This window comes from Megalobrama amblycephala, linkage group LG20 (genome assembly GCF_018812025.1).
Source record: "Megalobrama amblycephala isolate DHTTF-2021 linkage group LG20, ASM1881202v1, whole genome shotgun sequence".
NCBI classification, from domain to species: Eukaryota; Metazoa; Chordata; class Actinopteri; order Cypriniformes; family Xenocyprididae; genus Megalobrama; species Megalobrama amblycephala.
Genome location: NC_063063.1, coordinates 11,264,904 through 11,289,114, shown reverse-complemented (window position 1 = coordinate 11,289,114; position 24,211 = coordinate 11,264,904). Strand labels below are relative to the sequence as shown.

General features: G+C 42.0%; 1 protein-coding gene across 2 annotated transcripts in view; it reads right to left on the bottom strand.

Moving 5' to 3' along the window:
* Window positions 1–23,978, bottom strand: part of plxdc1 (plexin domain containing 1) — a 448,642-nt gene extending 424,664 nt beyond the window's left edge. For both annotated transcript variants that reach the window (XM_048171697.1, XM_048171698.1), the window contains exon 1: window positions 23,827–23,978. In XM_048171697.1, the coding sequence (XP_048027654.1) occupies window positions 23,827–23,902 (76 nt within the window). In that variant the 5' untranslated portion in view covers window positions 23,903–23,978. The remainder of the gene's footprint in view (window positions 1–23,826) is intronic.
* Window positions 23,979–24,211: the final 233 nt, after the last annotated feature.

Genomic DNA, 24,211 nt, shown 5'->3' with positions numbered 1-24,211 from the left:
GGGAATGGGCCTGGGGTAGGATGTGACTGTTTCGCGCCCGGTGCGGGGGCGGTGTGTAGGGTGAAAATTTCTTCTTCATCATTAAAGGAGTACCAACTTCTAGGATATTCAATTTCAACGAGTGCAACCTCCCATTTACCTTTCAAGTTTATAGGACTCGCTAACCTTGTTCTGTAACTAGAGATACGATTTTCCGGATAAACCGCCAAAGAAGCGTTGCACGGCAGCGTAACGTAGAATCCGTCATCGCCCATGGTACCCCGTTTACTCAAATGATCTAATCCTGTATGCGGTCAGGTGTTTTAAGGTGATTGCAGGTCCACCAGAGTTTTTTTGTCTACATAACTATTAAATTTTGACGGCCATCCTAACCATTTCACTAAGACAAGCGTAGATCCCCCCTGTTTTTACGACCCTAAAATCTTTTCCACCTTAAACGCTTTGTTTTTGCTCACGATTATTTTTTGTAACTCTTTTTCATAAAAAACTCCGTCGATGACCTCCCCGTCATAATCAGACAGTCTGTAAACAGGAGGCTGGCATGGAATGCAAGAGGATATTGTGAAAAATTCTTCTGTGTAGTTCTGTTCATATCCTTTGGTGAACGGTCCTCTCACTTTAGAAATTCGAACAACGTCTCCGACTTTATATTTAAATACTGCTTTTTCATTATTCTTTATATCTCCGTACAGATTTTGAAACACCGTCCCCTCATTTTCTTTGTTGACGTCCACCGGTCTCATCCTAATACTACGATGATAACTAGTGTTGTACCCCTGCATGATGTCTTGTAAAACGTCTACGTAACGGCGGGAATTTGTAGCCGTTAAAAATCGCCACATTCTACTTTTTAGCATTCTATTAAATCGTTCCACAACACTGGCTTTCAAATCAGTAGCTGTCGCGAAATGATTAATGCGGTGCTTTTTCATTAAATCTTGAAAACGTTTGTTAAAAAACTCTGTCCCCTGGTCCGTCTGCAATTTCTCCGGGACACGACCATCTCCGAGTATAGACTCGAACGCTTTAGTCACCTCGGCACCGCTCTTCTTCTTTAGCACTTGAGCGTCATCCTGCTTCTTATTAGTGTGATCGCCAACCGCGCGATAGCGAACATCCGGAGTTATCCCGTCCCACTCGGCGATGTACAGAGGCTCCTCTCCACAGTCATTCAGATCTTTCCAGATGCGGGTGTAAAATAAAGTCCAGTCTTTAACAGGAAACATTAGACAGGGGTCTTCTCCAGGTATAAATTCCCCAGTGCTGTCGGTGGTGTAGAGCGTAATGACTCGGGAGTCCTTATTGAATATGTAACCAAATACACGGTTACTATTCATTACAAATTCTCCTCTCACGCAGTCCTTACTATCGTGGAGAAACTTTGTCAAATAGACATATCCGCATGGTTTTCTCGGAGCCAAAGTCAGGCTTTCTTCCATCTCTTCATTGTTCCATTCTGTCTCAGGCGTTTTAGGTGAGTTTAAACTACCCATGTTTCTCATACTCCTTTTCTGCAGAAAACACTGTGCTCTTTTTATATTATACCCTCCTATGTGCTGGAATGCGGATGTCTGCTCAACACATGTGACCCTTCAGCCTTTAAAGCAGAACTAAGTAACTTTTTTTACCTTCATAAATAGTTTTCTAAGTCCTTACGATGGTTAATTGACTTGTAGTGGTGTATTTGAGGCGAGCACTAACCCCCTCTGGCACGTCTATGCCAGAATACAGCACTTGCAACTTGAGCTGCACCGACCCGAAACAATCTCGCCTCATGTTCACGTTCACGCGAGAGTGACAAAATGCTTTACGGTAATTCAAAAACAATGTATATATTATGTCTTTATAAGACAATTTCGAAAATTGCCCACCTCCATCGAGTGTACTGTATTTGCAAATTACCCACCTCCTCTTTCTTGTACTGTATTTGCAAAACTACTGCGCTGGCGAGTGTTGTAGTCGTTGTAGTCCAGAGCTGCGCTTGGAGTATTTATGACAGTGTCATTCACTGAAGGAAACTGTAGGGGGAGCTTCGCGAATCTTGCTTAGTTCTGCTTTAAAATCACCATCAGGACTTCAAATATGGTGTCAAAGTTCAAAAATCACCACCAGGAAATCCCACATGGCATCAAAGTTCAAAAATCATCCATCATCCACCCTACAAATGACCCGCAAGTCAACACCATAGATATTTCAAAATGCTGAGAATCAATGGACATATTCAAAACCCATGTCAAAGGTCAATCGCCATTTAAATTCCATAACCCCAAGGTCATGGAGTTCATACAGAGGTCAACTATGGGGGGATGGGATAATATTTGGGTGGTCCTGTGGGGGAGGGGAGAGGTCAAGTTCATATGTCAAAGGTCAAAGGTCAAAGTAATCAATCATTTTTTGTCATATGGTGCAGGGTAATCACTACTCACAGCAGCTCTAGAATAAATTCATGCCATTTAAGTAAGTTTATTGTGACAAAAGCTTCGAGTTTAGAAGCATTTTTCGGAAAAATTTGATTAAAGCCTCAAACGCCTCAGAAAGCCTTGGTTTCCTATCACTAATTTTAACAGCTTATTGATGCAGTTGCACTTCCTTAGACCGCTCGGGCTAAGATTGAGTTAGGGGTCTTTGCACACATTCACGGCCATATGTAATTCATGAAATAAAGTTTTCATACTGCTGTGAAGACCGACAGTCAGTTGCACGCTGCAGGGTTTTGGAAGTGACATCTACATATACGTGAGATTTAATATCAAAATGCATGGATTGACATAACATTTGCAAGGGACAGAGATATGCCAAGTAGTAATGCATTATTTTAACTTGGACTAATAGTAGGCCTATAATAGAATATTAGTTTGCTAAGCTGTTGCTTGCTCATAGTATCTGCATTAGAGCACTCTCAAATTTGGGAAAAATTCTGGATTCCAGAATGGGGCTTGGCATTCACGTCTAAACCTTTTCTTTTAATCTACGAATTATTAAAAACAGCCTTGTTTGTTTTAAGAAGGGTGTTTACAGTTTTGCATAGAAGAGTAAAATACAAGCATATAACAGTAGTGTTATATATTAAGTTTATGCAGCAGCATCAAGCCATCTACGTAAAAAATTACTGCAACTAAGCATAGTGGACATGAGATGTTTGGTGATGGGCTTTTTCATGTATAGACATTTACCGGAGCTCAACTAATTTTCAACGCCTTTCCAATGGGCTGATATTTTCATTTAACCATATGTTTCGGGCTGGTTTCAGCTGAATAAGTGTTGGACTCATGCTATCAGATGTCCAAATGAACTCCACATTTACAATAGGGATATAGAGGGGTTTTTTTGTGATTTTTGTTTTAATAGTCAGTGGTTTGCTAGTGTATTGCAATGAGCTGCTATCAACTGCTCTGTTGTAATTGAATCGTAAATGTAATTGAATTGTGATAGCTGTATTCTGTGGGGTAAACACTAGTCTAGAAACATTGTTCTTTGCAACAATGAGGAAACAGTTCATATTAATAAGGGACTTTCTTCAGTCCAGATTACAAACAGATTTGAAGTTGCCTTATTGGTTCAGTCATGGTTAAATTCATATTTCAGGCTGCACACATTCCATGCTAAACAACCAATTGCTGATTCTCTGTTTGAATTTCAGAAATTCCACTACCTGTGTCTAGAGGCAGTGCCATCAGCCTGGTCTTCCCCCCTTTCAGCCAAACTGTACTAGACTAGATATGACCCTTCAATTTATTTGCACTCTGCAGCTCACTACATGTGTAGTCATCTAGCCAAATCTACACAAAAAAACACACAAAAAAAAAGTCTGCTTGGTTTCACTTCAGTTCTTCTGTGCCACTTTCCCCATAGCTGTACTGCCTTCAACCAAAAGTATGGTCACCTGCGCTGCCTGGATCCATCCACCATCAGCATACTAGAAATCCATCTATTTGTTTCCTGCTAATGGGCTTTAAAGAGAAACCTCAAGTCAATGATCAGCTTTTCCCTTTTGCTCACGGTTTCTCAGAGGTGGCAAGTTTTCCACAGATTAATCTGTCACATGACCTCACAATTTCTGATTATCAGATTATTTGCACCACCGCATATTTCTAAAGCACTCTAAAACTGATAGGAACAAGAAAGGAATAGTCGTTTTTATCTCTGAATCTAACTCTGCTTTATCCTGTCATCTATGTTGGGCTACCTGAGGAGCCGTCTACAAGCTGGTCAGCAGGACACATTATTTGCCATGGAGGAGGGAAAGCCCATGTCCAGGGCCTGGTTTGCCTCCCATCTACGCCCTCTCTGCAATGCTACGAGCTTCCCCAGAGCTTCCTTCATTTACTGTGCTATGTGCTATGTGCTGCTACAACTGCAGCTTCCTCCACTCCTATCTCTAGATTGAAGGCCATGGGGCGAGGGTCTTCAGCTGCTTATGAACATTACCTTCGGCCGATGCTCGAGCCAGAAAAGCAATGAGTACTGCTCCCTGATCCATGGCTTGAAAATAAATATTACGGCTTCAATAGCTGTTGGGCCTATTTACATTTAAAGGATTACTCCACTTTTAAATAAACTTTTGCTGATAATTTACTCACCCCTATGTCATCCAAGATGTCCATGTCTTTCTTTCTTCAGTCGAAAAGAAATTAAGGTTTTTGATGTAAACATTCTAGGATTTTTCTCCATATCATTCATTTCAATGGGCACCAAATGGTTGAAGGTCCAAATGGCAGTTTCAGTGCCGCTTCAAAGGGCTTTAAAAGACACCAGATGATACCAGACGATGAATAAGGGTCTTATCTAGCGAAACGATTGGTCATTTAAAAAAAAAAATGAAAAAGTTCAAGTTTTATAAGCACAAATGCTGGCCTTGCTCTTTTCTCCGATGCGCGTTCGTGACGTCGCGTAATACGCAATTACGTTGAAAAGGTCACGGTTGACGTAGGCGGAAGTATCGAGTCAGTGTTTACATTACAAATGTGCGGAAGGAGGATCGTATACACATATTTAAATGTCTTTGTGTCAGTTTATTGTCTAACCCTTTGAGCGGTACGTTCCCACATATGGGATGTTTATTTCTGTGCCCCTGGGCGTACGGTTCCACATATGGGATTTAGAATGTTCAGCGACTTCACAGAACTGCTAGATTCAAACTGTGCTTTCGCGCTCTGGCTGCGAGACGGACGTGCGCTCTCTTGTCATCACAGCTATGCAGTGTTTTCAGCCACATAATGTTTCTTTTAAGGTTTCAGACATTTAAATACGCATAAGCACCATTAAACAATACATTTGGAGTTTATAAAATACACACTGATGTCAGACGTCAGTGGAAGCATCAATAAACAGTGAATTCAAATATAATTTGCCGACATTTATTCATATCAGACACACATAATGGGTCTAAGTAACTATAAAGTTTACTCTCTTATTCTTCCAGTTCACCAGCCACTTACTTGCATATATTTCAGGAGAAACTGATGTATTCACCTGCACTGTAAATCAGACTGACAGAACTCTGTGAACTGCAGTGCAAACTAAGATCTCGCATTATAGATCAAGATAAAGATCATTTATAAAGGTTTTTAAACGCCAAAACATACTCACTCACACATATTTGAGAATCGGAATATCATATAGTTGAAGACATGTAAGCAAGTTTGCGAATATTTTAAATAAAAAAGGAAAAACAAAATAATAGTGATCCATCTCTCATACAGTGTTATTGTGGCTACGTTCAGCGCTCGTGACACGCACGTGTCGCAATGGAAACAATAAGGGCAAACGTTCTAAAATAAGTGTCGCCTTAAAAACAAAACTCACTCTGGCGGTCAGTTAGAATATTTTAAACTCACGCTTGAAAGGTGTGCGTATCCTGGGTGTTTTAATATTAGAAAGCCTAAAATAATATTTTTGTCAGGACAGAAATTTGTGACTTTTCATAGATTTCCTATACACAATCCTGAGCGAATGAAACTGTGGTTGCTACGCCTACGTCAACCGTGACCTTTTCAACGTAATTGCGTATTACGTGACGTCACGAACGTGCATCGGAGAAAAGAGCAAAGCCAGCATTTGTGCTTATAAAACTTTAACTTTTTAATTTTTTTTTTTTTTTAAATGACCGATCGTTTCGCTAGATAAGACCCTTATTCATCGTCTGGTATCGTCTGGTGTCGTTTAAAGCCCTCTGAAGCTGCTCTGAAGCTGCCATTTGGACCTTCAACCGTTTGGTGCCCATTGAAATGAATGATATGGAGAAAAATCCTAGAATATTTACATCAAAAACCTTAATTTCTTTTCGACTGAAGAAAGAAAGACATGGACATCTTGGATGACATGGGGGTGAGTAAATTATCAGCAAAAGTTTATTTAAAAGTGAACTAATCCTTTAAATACTGTAAATTTGACCGCAGATGTGTGATGACGCTGCATATGCTTGGTGCGTGTCCACTAGCAAGGAGCAGAGTGAGAGTTTTCAATTAACTTCTTTAAAGTTGAGTGTAAAGTTCGTAAAAGCGGAAGCAAATTACATTCACAGGATTCATTGCACAGGGTATAAGAGAGCTGTGAGAAACGCATGCTTTACTTCATGTTTACACTTGCAGTTGCAGTCTCGTCCACTGATAGGCCTATTTTTCTGTACAAATGCTCTACGAAGGCATCATTTATGATGTTTGGGATTCCGTGGGCTTATATAAAATATGAAATTCACTGATGGAATGCTGCTTTCGATTTCAAATTCTCACATGCAGTTTTGGGAAGAACGTTCACGTATGCGACTAGTGCTTAAATGAACTTGCTTCGTAAAATGCAACTGACGCAAAATTAAAAAAAAAAAAAGTAACACTTTATTTTAAGGGTCCAGAATATTGCATTAGTTAAGCATTAATTAATGATGAACTGTCAGGGTTCTGTGACTTCTGTCTAGTTTATTTCTTGGTTTTGTGACAGAGCTCTGACACTCCCGTTCTTGTCGTGTTTTTGTGTGAGCGTACGGTCTCAAGTGTTCTCGGGGCCGTACGCTCTCTTGTCTGCGTGCCTTGTTTCATGTTGGTTTGGTTTCGGTTTCGTGTCGGGATTCAGACACTCGCGCTCTCAGTCCTGTCTTTTATTGTGAGCGCACTGTCGAATGTTCTTTCACTTGCCGTGTTTGTGCTCTTGTCTTGTGTTTGTGCTCTTGTATTGTCATGTTTTGTGTAGCACGCGGTTGTTTCCACCTGCCGCGTGCTTTCATGTTGTGTTTTTGTCTTGTGTTGTGTAGCACGCAGTCTGTGTTTCATGGGCTGCGTGCTCTCATGTTGTCTTGTTTTGTGTGAACGTGGCTTATGAGTTTTCATAGTCACGTGTTCGTGTCGCGTCTTGTGTAAGCACATGGCTTGTGATTTGTCTTCATTGGCCATGTGCTTTGTTTTGTTTTGTTTGGTGTGAGCACATGGCTTGTCGTGTTTCTTTGTGCCATGTGCTCTCATGTCTATTGTCTTGACCCCGCCCACCTTGTTATCTGATTATTGGTTGATTTGCCCCACCTCTCCTCCCTCATTCCCTGCCTTGTTTGCTCTCCTATTTATTCTCCTTGTGTTTGCAGTCCTGTGCTGGTTCGTCATCGTATGTTTCCCTCGTGTCAAGCCGAGTCCTGTTTTTCTCCAGTCTGTTTTCCCCCCACGGGGTAGTTTTTGTTGTGTTTTTGTTTTATTTTTGATTATTTAATAAAAACCCTTTCCTGCATTTGAGTCCTCGCTCCTTCCACCCAGCAAAACCTGACATGAACTTGTTCACAATTAAGCATTAGTTAAGAATAAACGCACTAGTAACTAATGATTAACTTTACATTGTAAGGGTCAGAATTATGCATTAGTTAAGCATAAATAGACTAGTAATTAATGATTTACTTGTTCACAATTATTCATTAGTTAAGCATGGACACAATAGTAATTAATGATTAACTTAACATATAGTAAGGCATATTAGCTATTATTTACAAACTATTAAGCATTTGAAAGATACACATTTATGCTACAAATAAAAATAACCTAGTAATTAATGATTAACTGAATGTAAAGTAAATGCCTTTTCATCATTATCTACTATCTACATTATCTATTTAATAAGCCATATATTATTTTTGTGTAGTGATGTAATTATATTTCTGTGTCATTCTATTAAGTTAACTGAACAATAAGCTAGTAGTTATGCTTAATTACTGATGGGTTTCAGTTATAAATTGCTAAAATAGTATAATAAAGACAATTTGACCCCCAAAGTGAAAGGTATTTATTATGGCACTTATTGAGTAATATTCAAGTTTGAGCAGAATAAGCCAATAATTAAGGCTAAACTGACACTAATACAGTACTAATAAAGGCAATTTGACCCCCTATTCTAAAGTGAAAGCTAAATCCTCATTAATTATGGCACTTATTGAGTGATATTCAAGTTTATTGAGCAGAATAAGCCAATAATTAAGGCCAAACTAAACACGTCATCCATCTCGATGTAAAAGCGCAAGCTCTTGAGACTGAGTCAGTGCAGGGTGACAAGGCTAGGTCGAATGGAAGAACCCGATATTGGTAAGCTTTGCCCCCAAAAGCGAACCTCAGGAATTTCCTGTGTTTGGCAATATTTCTATGAAATATGCCCTTTTAATATCAATCGTGACGAATCAGTTGTGATGTTGAATTCGCAACACAATCGTCTTGATAGTTAGCATCATGAACTTGAGCATTCTGATAGGACCCAAGGAGAGATACCCGGCAATAGCTTTCATGCTGCCAAAGTCTCTTTAAAGGGGTACCCATTTTAATACTTCGTGTTTGGGGGATGTTAAATGTTCTGTGTCCTGGGCAAGAACAGGAAGTGACAGAACTGGAACATTTCACTGGAAACCACTGCGCCAGAGGTGGTGGGGATTTTACAGTGGTTTTGTGTGGGTGTCGGGTAGGAGCTAATTGATGTATTTTACATGCCCTGTCCCAAAGGGGCACATCCCACAGACCTGACCCACAGACCCCACAAAACACCCTCACCTTTGTTTTAGGTTTATTATGATGCTGCTGAGTGCGACAAGATGGTCCCCAGTCTTTAGAAGTGGGAGCACGACTCGCCACACTCTGCTTTTGAGCCTTTCTTTCAACAGGTCAGCCAAGTACACGTGCAACACTGCCATAGTTTGCAGAGTAGCACCAGTCTGACACACTGACCAAAACGCCTTCCCAACCAGCGTGGATGTTATTATGCATGGCTTGGTGGGGAGTGCTGTTTCTTTAAGTGACGATAAGCTTGAGAGAAGAGATGGCTTGAAAGCATCTCTTCGAACTGGGGCATCATCGTATAATCAGACACCCTTGCATCCACGATAGTCGAATAAGCTGACGTTGAGGGCACAAAGGCACACAAAGAATGAGGTTTTCCCCATAAATGAGTTAACATTATGGAGATCCTCAAGAAGGGCAGTCTAGCTGTAATCTGGCCACTGCACGATTCACCACCTTGAGTAGCTCTTCACATGCTTCACACAGGAGGAGTTTTGGAGGCGGCACTCTCAAAGTCCCATCTTTTTAGATGGCTATTTCACTATTTAATTCCTCAGAATTAAATGTAGCCAAAAAACAGCCAGAAATATATTAATACAAGCATCTAACTTCTCAATTAGATCAGTATTAACATTTAATTCTTCAGCATTTAATACAGCTAAATACCAATCAGACAAAAATGGTCTGGATCAAAGGCTGTGCTTAATCTTTCATAAGATTGTAGCGATTCGTACAGTTATTAATCAATTTATGGGTGGAATATGAATATAATAACTCATAAAGTTTTATGAATAATTATTATGCACATACCAACCCAAGGGGGAATTAACCATATATGGTGAATTAATTACAACGAATTATAATCAATCACATATATGATTAGTTATGGTTTAATAATCATATAGAGAAACTATCAGTTCGTCCACCAAACCGGTAAGTTCTCCACAGACTATTACAACGGAAATGTTATCCTCTGGCCACGAGGATAAATTCCTATGATAGCATCCAAACGTAAAGCAAGGGTATTAGAATCGGAACGTTAAAGTGACTCAGTTGTTGTTGAATGAGCAAGAGAACAAAAGCCTGGATATGATGTGTTTAATATACGAAAACGGGTAATACAAAGGTTGGGTAATACAAAGGTTATACGGATAAATGCACACAAGTAGATACAAATACATAGAAAATGAAAGTAAAGGCAGAAAAAGAGAGATGATCAAAGAATGGCCAATTACACAGTTAACCTTCAAGAGCCAGCAAGGAAATCCAGTATTTAAAATCTTAACAGTTTATACTTGCATATAGGTTCGTTGTGGTGCGTAGAGTTTCAGAGCGCTCAGTGTGGTGGTTGGTCCTTCTTCAGGAGGTGGTTTTTGGCGAAGTTTCAAACGAAGGCTTAACTGGAAGTAATATGACCGGAAGATAAAGAAAAGGATCTGCATTTGACAGAAATGCAACGTACATGAGTGAATAGCTCGGACTCACAGCTTTACGGAGAGCTCACAGCTTTTCAAACTCGACAGGTGTCGCCCATCATATAAAGAAGATACACTTTATACTCTACTACTATTGTTTAACATGAAAACTAACCTACTACAGTCAATTCTACGATTCTACACTAGTAACACATACATGCAACAAGCACTACAATGGCAGATACATTCATATTTGCAGGTACAATATTTGTGCATACAGTCTTTACATAGGTCTTTGTGTGTGTGTGTGTGTGTGTGTGTGTGTGTGTGTGTGTGTGTGTGTGTGTGTGTGTGGGTGTGTGCGTGTATTTTCCTTTTTATGACCGTTTGGAATGCAGGCCTGTCTCCTAGAAACCCGATTTACAAACCAAAGTTCCTCTTTGAGACTGTGCAGACCCTACAAGATATATGTGTATATTCATAAGGTACACATGTAACACAGCCATTGTGTGCAGTGCAGTACTAGCCTGACAACACTGCTGAAATGCCTGATGATGTGCTCCCTGTTACAACAGAGACGGCACGGAGGCAGATGTAAAAGCAAGTATATTTATTGATATCAGCAGAGATAAGGGTGAGTATATGGCAATTACTGAAGTTGAAGAGATGGTAGAATAGTGATACTGTCCTTTTGTTGATTGTAGGAGGAATCAGGATGAACACGCTGGAGACTGAAGACTGGGAACACTCACACACAGTTGGAGAAGCACACGAGGAACACAGGAGACACTGGAGACGGTGGAGACAGGTAAGTAGCAAGTTGGAGACCTTGAGGTAAGTACACATGTAGCTGTAGTACAAACGAGACCGGACAGTGACTGTGTGTGAGTGTGGGGTTTTTGAGGAGGTGCCGATGATGTGCAGGTGGCGGTGATTAGTACTCTGGTGATTGAGTGCGTGGGTATTGGAGGGAGGTGGAACCTGACGTGTCTGTGACAGTACCCCCCTCCCACGGCCCGCTCCTGAGGGCCGAGGACCCCGACGTCATGGTGGTCGACCTCTTGGGCGTGGGGCAGGTCTGTCCGGGTGGCTGACGTGGAATGCTTGAAGAAGATTGGGATCGAGGATATCGTTTCTAGGGACCCATGAGCGTTCCTCGGGGCCGTAGCCTTCCCAGTCGACTAGATATTCCAGAAGACCACCACGGCGCTGGGAGTCCAGTATCTCGCGAACCTCATATGCCGCTCCGTCGTCCAGGATGAGTGGAAGGGGGGGCTCGGCGGCTGCCACGTCAGGTTCTGTGGAGGGAGAAACAGAAGGGTGGTGAGGTTTTAGAAGCGAGACATGAAAGGTTGGATGAATCTTGTACTGAGGTGGGAGTTGCAAACGATACGTGACGGGGTTGATCTGTCTGGTGATGGTGAATGGGCCAATGAAGCGAGGACTCAGCTTCTTGCAGGGCAGACGCAGCCGGATGTCCTTGGTTGACAGCCAGACCTTCTGCCCCAGTTGGTAGGATGGAGCGTTGGAGCGCCGAAGGTCTGCTGTCATCCTGCGTCTGCGCAGGGCTCTCTGCAGTTGGTGGTGAGCTGAGTCCCATACCCTCTCGCTCTCCCGGAACCATTAGTCGACTGAAGGAACGTTGGAGGGTTCCCCGTCCCAGGGGAACAGTGGGGGTTGGTAACCGAGTACGCACTGAAAGGGTGTTAGTCCAGTGGAAGGCTGTCGGAGGGAGTTTTGTGCGTACTCGGCCCAACCCAGATACTGGTTCCAGGAGTCCTGGTGGCCATGACAGAAGGTACGCAGGAAGCGGCCGATCTCCTGGATCTTCCGTTCCGTCTGCCTGTTCGTCTGAGGATGGTATCCGGATGACAGACTGACGGTCACACCCAGGAGGGACAAGAAGGCCTTCCAGACACGGGAAATAAATTGGGGCCCGATGTCTTCGGGGATTCCATAATATTGAAAGATGTGGTTAAACATGAGTTCTGCTGTGGTTAGGGCAGTAGGTAGACCTTTCAGGGGGATTAGACGGCAGGCCTTGGAGAAGCGGTCTACTACTATGAGGACACAGGTGTGACCGTCTGATGCTGGGAGATCCGTAATGAAATCCACTCCCAGGTGTGACCATGGTCGCTCAGGAACGGGCAGAGGATTGAACTTGCCGGCTGGTAGATGACGAGGGCTCATGGAGATGGTGCACTCCCTGCAGCCCTGCACGTACCTTCTGACATCCCTGGCCATGTTGGGCCACCAGAAGCTCTCTTTAAGCAGCGAGAGGGTCTCACTGACCCCCGGGTGGCCAGTGCCAAGTGATGAGTGAGCTGCGTGAACAAGTGGAGTGCGTTGTGTCCGGGTGATGTACTGGAGACATTGGGGACAACCCGGCGGAGCGTAGGAGAAGGCATTGGAGGAGGGCAAAGTTTCTTCTGACCACTGGATAGGACTCACGAAGATAGACTTTGGGAGGATGGTCTCAGGAGTTTCATTCTTCTCATCTGGAGTGTGGAGACGGGATAAGGCGTCCGCCTTAATATTCTTGGAGCCTGGACAATAGGAGATAGTAAAGTCGAATCTGGAGAAAAACATGGCCCAGCGAGCTTGACGGGGATTAAGTCTCTTGGCAGCTTTGAGGTATTCCAAGTTCTTGTGGTCGGTTAGCACTTGAAAAGGGTGATTGGCTCCCTCCAACCAATGCCTCCATTCCTCCAGAGCAAGCTTGACGGCCAGGAGCTCGCGGTCACCGATGTCGTAGTTGACCTCCGCCGGGTTGAGCTTGCGGGAGAAGAAGGCGCATGGATGGTTGCCCCTGCTGCTGTGAAAGTACCGCTCCCACTCCTGTGGTGGAGGCGTCCACCTCCACAACGAATGGCAGGTCAGGGTCAGGGTGGACGAGGAGGGGAGCAGTGGTGAAGGCACTCTTGAGGGTTTCGAAGGCGTTGGTGGCATCTTCGGACCAGGACAGAGACTTGGGCTGATGACGGAGGAGGTTGGTGTGGTTGACGATGGAGCTATAGTTCTTGATAAAACGGCGGTAGAAATTGGCGAAACCTAGGAAACGTTGGAGTTCTTTGATGGTTGTGGGAATGGGCCAGGACATGATGGCTTCTACCTTCCCCTCGTCCATCCGGATGCCACTGCGATCTATGAAGTATCCCAGGAAGTGGACTGAGGGCTGGTGAAATGAGCACTTTTCTGCCTTGAGGAATAGATGGAATTGCCGTAAGCGTTAGAGGACCTCCGCAACGTGGTGCCGATGTTCGGCCAGGCTCTGGGAGTAGATGAGGATGTCGTCTATGTACACCAGTACAAACTTGTGGAGGAACTCCCGGAGCACCTCATGAATGAAATCCTGGGAGGGGGCGTTGACTAGACCATAGGGCATGACCAGATATTCGTAATGGCCGGTGGGCGTGACGAAGGCGGTCTTCCACTCGTCCCCCTCGCGTATCCGGATGAGGTTGTATGCGCTGCGGAGGTCCAGCTTCGTGAACACAGTGGCACCACGGAGATGTTCCAGGGCCGCTGGGACGAGGGGAAGTGGATACCGGAACTTGACAGTAATTTTATTTAGAGAGTGATAATCGATGCAGGGCCGCAAGCCTCCGTCCTTTTTTGCCACGAAGAAGAAGCTTGAAGCAGCAGGGGAAGTAGACGGGCGGATGTATCCTTGGTTAAGGGCCTCTTCGATATATTCCTCCATGGCCTTCTCCTCCGGCACTGACGGGGTAGATCCTTCCCCTAGGCACTGGCTCACCCGGTAACAGATCGATGGCACAGTCCCATGGCCGGTGTGGAGGTAGCTTGGAGGCTCGTTGCGGGCAGAAGACGTCACTGAAGGGGGCGTAACAGGATGGGATGTCCACGGAGCATCTCTCTATGGGGCTTTCAATGGAGGTAGTGCAGATGGAGATCTTCTTGGAACGTGGAGATTTGAGAACTGGAGATTCGGAGAAACAATTGGAGAAGCATTGTTCGCCCCACTTCAGGATCTCGCCCGTGCGCCAGGAGATGGTAGGGCTGTGCTGTTCGAGCCACAGGCGCCCTAGAACCACGTCAGCGGTGGAATCCTCCAGAACCAGCAGATGGATGTCCTCAACGTGTAGAATACTCACATGGAGCTGAAGGGGTCCCACACAGCGGCTGATCCTTTTACGGCTCAGGGGTTTGCCCGTGATGGAGTGGACTTGATAGATAGTTGGAGAGGGCGAGGTTTTGAGTTTGAGTTGTCGACAGAGGGAGCCTGAGATGAAGTTTCCTGCTGACCCTGAATCGAGGAGCGCCACCACTGGAACAGATACATTAACAGCAGTAAGGTTTACAACAGTAGTGAGTGGTTTCATCTTCCTAATGGAGGGAATGATGGCACTCACCATTGGTCGAGGAGGACGGATTGGGCATGCAGAGATTACATGCCCAGGAGCACCACAATATAGACATAGATTCAGGGTCAGCCTTCTTTGACGTTCGGAGGGTGAGAGACGTGAATTATCCACTTGCATGGGTTCGCTGGCTGGTTCTGGAGAGCTGACAGGTTCGGACCGACGGAGGAGGATGTTGGGAAGTGGCTGGCCCTGGTGCTCTTCGAGACACGACTGCATACGAGTACCTACGCGGATGGCGAGTTGGATGAAGCGTTCGAGGCCGATGGAATCCTCGTATGCAGCGAGATGCAACCGCACTCTGGGTTCCAACCCTTGACGAAACGAGGTGATGAGGGCTTGTTCATTCCATCCACTGCAAGCTGCTAGCGTTCTGAACTGCAAGGCATAATCAGTCACAGATTTGGATCCTTGTTTTAAATTATAGAGTTTCTCACTGATAGATGAATTAGCTAGGGGTTTTCCAAAGACCTCACGGAAATGGGTGACGAAGGAGGAATAGGACTTGACCACGGAACCTTTCTGAGTCCAGAGAGAATCTGCCCAGTGAAGAGCCTTTCCTTGCAGTTGAGAGATGATAAACGCTATTTTTGCGGTATCAGTGGGGTAGAGATGCGGTTGCATCTCCAGGTCCAACTCACATTGCAGGAGGAATCCGCTGCAATCCTCCGCCGATCCTGAGTAGGGCGCTGGCTTGGCCATGGGACTGGCGTGAAAGGCAGGTGGTGGAGTGGAAAAAGTGGATGCGGAAGCGGCAGCAGGTGATGGTGACGGTGTTTGTGGGGTGAGTGCTCGGCGCAAAGCGTCTACGAGCTCTTGAAACGGGTCCGTTTGACTCATGCTGATATCCTGTTGTTATGGTCCGGTCTTCTGTTACAACAGAGACGGTGCGGAGGCAGATGTAAAAGCAAGTAAAGTATATTTATTGATATCAGCAGAGATAAGGGTGAGTATATGGCAATTATTGAAGTTGAAGAGATGGTAGAATAGTGATACTGTCCTTTTGTTGATTGTAGGAGGAATCAGGATGAACACGCTGAAGACTGAAGACTGGGAACACTCACACACAGTTGGAGAAGCACACGAGGAACACAGGAGACACTGGAGATGGTGGAGACAGGTAAGTAGCAAGTTGGAGTCCTTGAGGTAAGTACACATGTAGCTGTGGTACAAACGAGACCGGACAGTGACTGTGTGTGAGTGTGGGGTTTTTGAGGAGGTGGTGATTGCAGTGCCGATGATGTGCAGGTGGCGGTGATTAGTACTCTGGTGATTGAGTGCGTGGGTATTGGAGGGAGGTGGAACCTGACGTGTCTGTGACACTCCCAGGGGAGAGATAGCCCGCGAGTGTCTCTCCGATCTGAGGTAGCATCATATAACCGCGTACCTTCACATCCCCCGATAGCTGAATGAGTCGACGTCAAGGGCATGCAATGTGTTTAAAAAAATAAATAAATAAATAAACACATTTATTTATTTATTTATTTATTTATTTATCTATGAACAAGTTTCGAAGTGTTTCGAGGGTCTCTTGTTTCTGTGACCAGTGTAATCTGGCCACTGCACGAGCGACTGCCATTTCCCCCTTTATCATCACGGGAGGAACGCTCGGAGGCAGCAAGCTCACATACAACAGAAAACACTAGATTCAGTGTCCTCTGCCCGAGCTGAATAAGCACCAAAGCACAATTCAGTAGTCAGGCAAAAGGACATAGTGATCTGGAGAGAGAGCGAGCGATAGGGACTAGGGGTGTCGTAATATACCGGTATTGACGATAATCGTGATATTCAAAGTATGAAATATTGATATTGTGTTAATTTAGGGTGTGACAATATAGCGGTATTGGCGATAACCACAATATTTAAAATTAATAGGATGCTTATGATATCACGACATGTAAATACTCCAGCGCCAGTACCTGGTTGACCTCTCAGGTGGCAGCATTGCACCTTAACGCTGACACCTGTCAAACAAGAAGAAGACACAGTGCGCAGCTATTCCGAGAGTCGTCCGACTCCGAACGGGAGAGCAAGGCTCTGTCCACACCCGAAAAAAGTAAGCTCAACAGTATGGGAGTTTTTCGGCTTCCAAGAAAACGGCCCAATCTGCAGGATTTGCCTAGCTACAGTAAGTGCGTGGGGTGGCAACACCACCAACCTTCCATCACCCTGCGGATTACGTCATTTTACAGAGAGTAAGTTGCGATTATTCTACTAGTCATGGAATGGGAAATGTTATATTAACCTGTTAACAGCGATTTTCTGTGTTCATATATTTAAATGGGTGAATTATTTTAACATATACTGCGTTTTCTTTACTCGTCTTACTCAGCGTGATGTAGATGCGTGCAGTTATATGCCCACATGAGCAAGAGTGCCGTTTTCCCCAAATCAGCACAAATGCAATGTTCACAGACATCCCAACCTGCAAAAAGTCATTTCAGGGAGGTACCCCCCCCCCCCCCCAAAAAAAAAAAAAAAAAAAAAAAGAGGAAGGAGCTATAAGCTATAGGCATATGCAATTATTCGTTAATTATGTTTAAATATGTAGATTACTTTTACTATTTATATAAGCTGCTTATACTATTTATGTAAACTGCTTTTATTTATTTTCCATTGCAACTTTAAACAGGTCTAAGGAGTTTGTTGTTTTCACGTAGCCTTGGCAACTTGCCTGAATAATATGCACATGAAATGAAACTTGTCAACTCACCTCACTGATAATTGATTGGTTGATTTGCCGAAAAAGGACATTCGGGATGCTCTCTGTCATACATGCGCTTCGCACACACACGCAAGGTCTCTCTCTCGCTCCCTATCCCTCTCTGCCGTGCGCGCGCTGGTTTGAAACACAGTCTCTATGCGCGTTCTTGCTCGCTCGCTCTAGATTCCGGGAGATTTTAACTAATTTGCGGGCATCAGGGAGCCGCTATCAATATGCAGGAGACTCCCGGAACTTCCGGGAGACTTGGGATGTCTGTGTTCATTCAATTTATAAATGAATAAAATGAACAATGTGAGTTACATTTTAGACACAGTATTGTTAATATTGTTTTTTTTTTCTTCATTTCACCAACGGAAAAAAATTCAAAATTATAAACAGCAGAACAGAGCCCCCATGCAACTGACAGAAATGTTTTGTTATACTGACTGAATCCGTGTTTTGAACTGATTAAATGACCTATTCAATAAAGATGGTCACTTGCTTAATCTGAATGAATCAGTCATTTGAACAAATCGGTTGAATAAATGACTCACTCACTCATTAAGACAGTGACTTGCTGACACCTACTGGCAGTTTAGTTTCATATTTAAAGTACATTTTAATTAAAAAGTTAAAATTAGAAAAAAAATATTAACATATTTAAATATTGAATTGCATTTATGCAAGACAAATTGTAAAGGCTGTGTAAATATATTAATGTAAATATATTAATGCCACTTCTCATTCTGTGTCACCTCTGTATTGCAAAGATGGATTTTGTTGATAATGGTTTCATTTGATTAACAGCCATAATGTATAGGCTACTAGGCTAGTATTAATTTTTTTTATTTCTTCAGGTCTTAAAAAGCCTTGAATTTGACTTTAAAAAATGTGCAGCAACCCTGAAAGAGAAAAACTAAATAAACAAAGTAAAAATTATTTAAACTGATAATTTAGAAGCACTTTAACTGTGAACATTCCACAATGCTCGCAATCACCATGCTCTGCCTCTTCCCCGTCCAGAAATCATGTTTATGAATGAGATTAACAGTACTGTAGTATGAAGCAGAGCAGGACCGAGGCCGCTGGCGCGTTTGATAATGAGAGATGAGCGCAACACACATCTCAAGAGCGGTGTAACATTTATTATGTTGCAGTCGGTGCTTCCGCTTCTTCTGGTCATTCCTATGTGGGGAAAATCAGCACTTTTTTATCATATTAGATATAGTTGTGTGTTGAAAGTAGTTAAAGTGCTCTCTGTTCACTCAGCAGCTGCAATGAGACACTTCGATCGATATTAGGCATGGTAAAACATGGTACTAGATGTAAATCAAGAAAACAAGATTTAAACAATAAGACTTACTGTGTTGAGCTATATAAAATAATTTGTTTTCTGTCAATGACTGTATCCATCCAAACAGTTGCTCACCTGTGTAATAAAACAATAATATATTAAAGGGTATTTGGTGTTTCCATGGTTTCTACAAAATAAAACAGGAAACCGAGGGTAACGCTCAGTGGTTCAGATGCTGGGAATCTATGGAGACTCTTATGTTCATTGGTACATCCAAAAACAGAACATTTGTAATGTTTTTGGCGCAAACATTGTACATCTCCAGCTGCTACAGTGAGGAAACAGAAATGGCAGACTGTTTTGACTCTCTCAGGGCGGTATGATACCATTGTCATAGATACTATTGTCATAGTCACCAATCATGGGCTAGGCTTCCCCCTACTCTTATGTAAGAGAATTGAAAATCTGGAACCACTCTATTGGAGAGACTGTTTATGATTTATGGGGATTAATAAAAAATAAATGGGTGAATTTTTCCATTATATACTGTTTGTTTACCCACACTGTGGACATACATCTGTGTTCAAACACCTTATAAAAGTGAGTTTTGCATAATAAATCCCCTTTAATAACTGCTCAGAACCAGGATGATAACATACACACACACATGGTTGCATTCTCTCTCCTCTTCTCTCCTTTTACTTTACAAATAACTACAACCAGGAAGTATGAGTGTCATAGTGGTGCATTGATTTAAGAACATCACATACAGTACATTATGGAGTTTTTAAGTGGTGTTTTATGAAAATAAATTAAAGAAATCTTGTGTACTTTACATTTATTATTATTATTGCATTTGCTTTTCAAATATTCCTTTCTCAAATTCAACATTTGGCTCAAATTCAGAAGCCCTATCATCAAAGTCCATAAACAATACTACACAAGTTAAAGGAAATACCAATCTGGACTACATTATACAGGTTCACTTGAAGTGAAAATAGACGTGGTTTGTGCCAACCACAGTGTGGTTAAGAATTATTGGCTGCTAAAAGCATGAAACCATCAATTTTCAAATTTGTAAAGTGTAATTATGCATATTGCTGGCCTTATGCAATTCATAGCAATTTTCATAAATGTTATTATTTTGGCACTTTTTTTAATGTTTTTGTCAATTTTGTATGATACTGTGCTCTGTACTTGGTCACCACTTCATATCCAATTGTAAAAAAAAACTGGTGAAGGAAAACCAGTTGAAAACCACAGATGTGCACTAACACAAAAGGATTTTCGAGAGAAACAGTTTGGCTGTTTTCAGACTTGGCCAAGAAAAGACCATGGGAGCCAATACAGTGGTGTGAAAAAGTGTTTGCCCCCTTCCTGATTTTTTTTTTTTTGCATGTTTGTCACACTTTAATGTTTCAGATCATCAAACAAACTTAAATATTAATCAAAAATATAACACAAGTAAACACAACATGTAGTTTTTAAATGAAGGTTTTTATTATGAAGGGAAAACAAAATCCAAACCCACATGGCCCCCATATGGAAGACTTGCTGTGATAAATGGAACCATGAATTCTGCTGTCTACCAGAAAATCCTGAGTGACAATGTCCGGCCATCTGTTCGTGATCTCAAGCTGAAGCGAACTTGGGTTCTGCAGCAGGACAATGATCCAAAACACACCAGCAAGTCCACCTCTGAATGGCTGAAGAAAAACAAAATGAAGACTTTGGAGTGGCCTAGTCAATGTCCTGACCTCAATCCTACTGAGATTCGGTGGCATGACCTTAAAAGGCGGTTCATGCTCGAAAACCCTCCAATGTGGCTGAATTACAACAATTCTGCAAAGATGAGTGGGCCAAAATTCCTCCACAGCTCATTGCAAGTTATCGCAAACGCTTGATTGCAGTTGTTGCTGCTAAGGGTGGCCCAAAAATGTATTAGGTTTAGGGGACAAGCACTTTTTCACACAGGGCCATGTGGGTTTGGATTTTGTTTTCCCTTCATAATAAAAACCTTCATTTAAAAACTGCATGTTGTGTTTACTTGTGTTATCGTTGATTAATATTTACATTTGTTTGAGGATCTGAAACATTAAAGTGTGACAAACATGCAAAAAAATTAAAAAAAAAAAAAAAAAAAAAATCAGGAAGGGGGCAAACAGTTTTTCACACCACTGTATATTTGATCTACTATTGTAAATGATAGCTGCGCAACAGCCAAGTTTCATATGAATTACAGCATTATTCTTCATGTTTCCATCACACATAAGTCAAATCTGACATTAAAGAGATAGTTCACCCAAAAATGAAAGTTTGCTGTCAATTTACTCACCCTCAGGCCATCCAAGATGTAGGTGACTTTTTTTTCTTCAGTAGAACAGTAAAGATTATTTTTAGCTGAAACCATGGTCCTTAGTGATTTATATAATGGAAGTAAATAGGTGCCATTACTTTGAGATTCAAAAAAACATATGCAGACAAAAAATTAATACCCGCAGCACCTGACAATACATTGAGGTCTTAAGAATCTAAACAATCGGTCTATGCAAGAAACTGAACATTATTTACAAAAGTTTTTTTTTACCTCTAATTCACAGCCTTGGCAAACAGTCCTGAGCGCATTCATGACAGTCTGGAGCGCAAGCTTTTTGTCGCATGATGACGTATGCACAGACCGATCATTTCGCTTCTTAAGACCTCAGTGTATCTTTAGGAGCCGCAGGTATTAATTTTGTTTTGTTAGCATAGTTTTTTTTTTTTTTTTTATCTCACAGTGATGACACCCATTACCTAAAAATCTTCTTTGCTGTTCTAATGAAGAAAAAGTCACCTACATCTTGGATGGCCTGAGAGTGAGTGAATTAACAGCAAAGCATTTTGGGGTGAACAATCCCATTAAGCCACAGATTGAATTTCATTAACTAGCTCACAGTTGCTCTTCTATTAACAGGACAGTGTGCCCGCAATAACTAGTAGAACCACATTTTAAACCAGTCTGAAGTTTGTCATAATGTCTGTGAGTGAGTAGCCTTAGCATGATGCAAGGTTTGTTGCTGACTTCAAACATAAAAGGTGAAAAGTTTTAGCAGTGTGCACTTGATCTAAGCCCTGTGTATAGCATATAGTGATGGCCAGGTGTAGTGATAGGTCACGGTGTACTTTTTTTCTGTATGGTCATGCTCAAACACAGCCTTTATCCTCATCTGTTCATTAGCTGTCACAAATCTGTTCAAAGCTGTTACAAATTTCGTTGGATCTCACGCTCAGTATATCATGTACACCTATGCGTAGGGCCCAGTGAACAGTGAAGTGTGGGAGGGACAGGGAGGCCAGTGAAAGTAGAGCAGAGCTGCCTGGCAGAGAGAAGAAGAACCAGGCCTACTAAAAATACAGTATCTCTAAGGAGGACAGAAATACACACACACGTTGGGTGTGTGCTGTCAAAAAAAAGAGAAAGAATATAAGGGTAACGTATAAAACAGGCCAAGTTGATATGTAGGACTGTTCTTTACAGAGCATGTATGCATATGATTTACATGACTTTGATCTTTTTCTGTGGATGCCTGAATGAAAAATGAAAACTTCCAACCTTGGTCAACAGTGGACGCACTGTTGTTAAAACCCCATGTCGCATGACCCAGAAACATTGTGCTGCTCTTTCCCAGTTGTCTGATTGACATCTGTTAAATATAAAGTTGATGTGTGCTCAGAAGGGGGATGCTCTGTCTGTATTCTCCAGTATCAGACACAAACCCCAGCATTCTAAGCAGGGGCTTATTTTCACTGACTCATAAAGCTTCTTAGAGAGAAAAAACATTGAGATATACACAATAAAGCATAACACTGACCTTCAGCTTACACACACCATCTGACCAGGTATGCATTAACACACATGCACCAAGGTTCTAAATTCTGATCATGGTGCCCCACCTATCTGCATATTTTGTATGCTAAAACACATTTCTTTCTCAAAACCTTAAACACAAAACCAAATCTTCAAACTACATTCAGAGAACTCTTGACTCTTTTGGCAAAATCAAACAATTTGGCTCAGAACCATTTTATCTATGCTCAGAATCAAATAATGATTTCAAATCATACACAGCAAGTCAATATTATAAACCTTACAGATCATTCATTAGACACTACATCAAAAAATGGAGAACAGCATCCAAAGCATGTAGTTACAGAAAAAAAAGAATATTGTAACAAAGTAAACAAAATTTGCAATTACGTAAAAAGTATAGTAATTACAACATATTGTAGTAAGGTGAATAAATTGTATACTGTATGCACTGCAAGTATAGTATTGTTCTGAATAATGTATAGTAGGCCTATCAAATGTATATTCAGCACTTGCATACTGTGAAAATACAGTAACCTGACTGCAAAAAGCCAAAAATGTAAAAAAAAAAATTAAATAATTAAATAAATAAAAAACAAACAAAAAAAATGTCTGTGTGTGTTTGCTCTGGTTAGAGTCAATGTAACTTTAAACAGAAGCAACATTACTTTACTGGATAACAGATAATAAAAGATAACTATGTATGTATGTATGTATTTAAAATGCATGCCTACTTTGATACAACCGATGGTTGGTTGATTTATCAATCAATCAATCAATCAACAAATAGTCTACTGGAATTGTATTAGATCTATTATTAAATAAATTTTATGTGCAAACAAGAGATTAATTTCAAAATTACAGCTATTATTCTTATACATGCATCATTGGGATCTCTGGGACCCCAAACATAACAGTCAATCACAACAGAACAACAGGGATAAGTATACATAAACAAAAAAAGATCAGTTAAAATATTCGCCCATCAATATCTATAACATATTTACTTGTCATTTAATGGTTTGGAGTGTTGGTTTGGAATTACACAAAAAAATTAACTGCTCAAATGCTTTTGCGTTTCACGGTCATGATGTTTATATTAGTAAATATGAGCATGTCTTACATGTTTTTAAGCCAGTATATCTCTTTGTGCGTTTCATAATGTCTTACCTGTCTGCTCCTGAGCCCACACTCTGGTCAGCTCTGTCTGCGAGAGACAAATCAACAGCAGAGTACACAGACCCATGTCCACCTTGCAATCCTTCTCTCACTCTCCTTTCTCACGTTCCTCTCCTATCCTGTCTTTTCACTCCTCCTCTCACTCCTCCTCTCTCTCCTCCTGTTACCTCTCTCTTCTCTGAGTTGGGTTTTACATACTCTCCTTTTCCTCCTCCCTCCCTCCCTCCCTCCCTCCCGCTGTTCTTCCATCCCTTCTGGCTTTTTCATTCTTTCTGTGAATTGTGGGATATTAAAGACAGTAATGCTGGAGCTCAGAGAATTATGGCAGAGAGATCAGCTAAAACAGTTCCACTACTATTCTAGGTATAGGCTATTC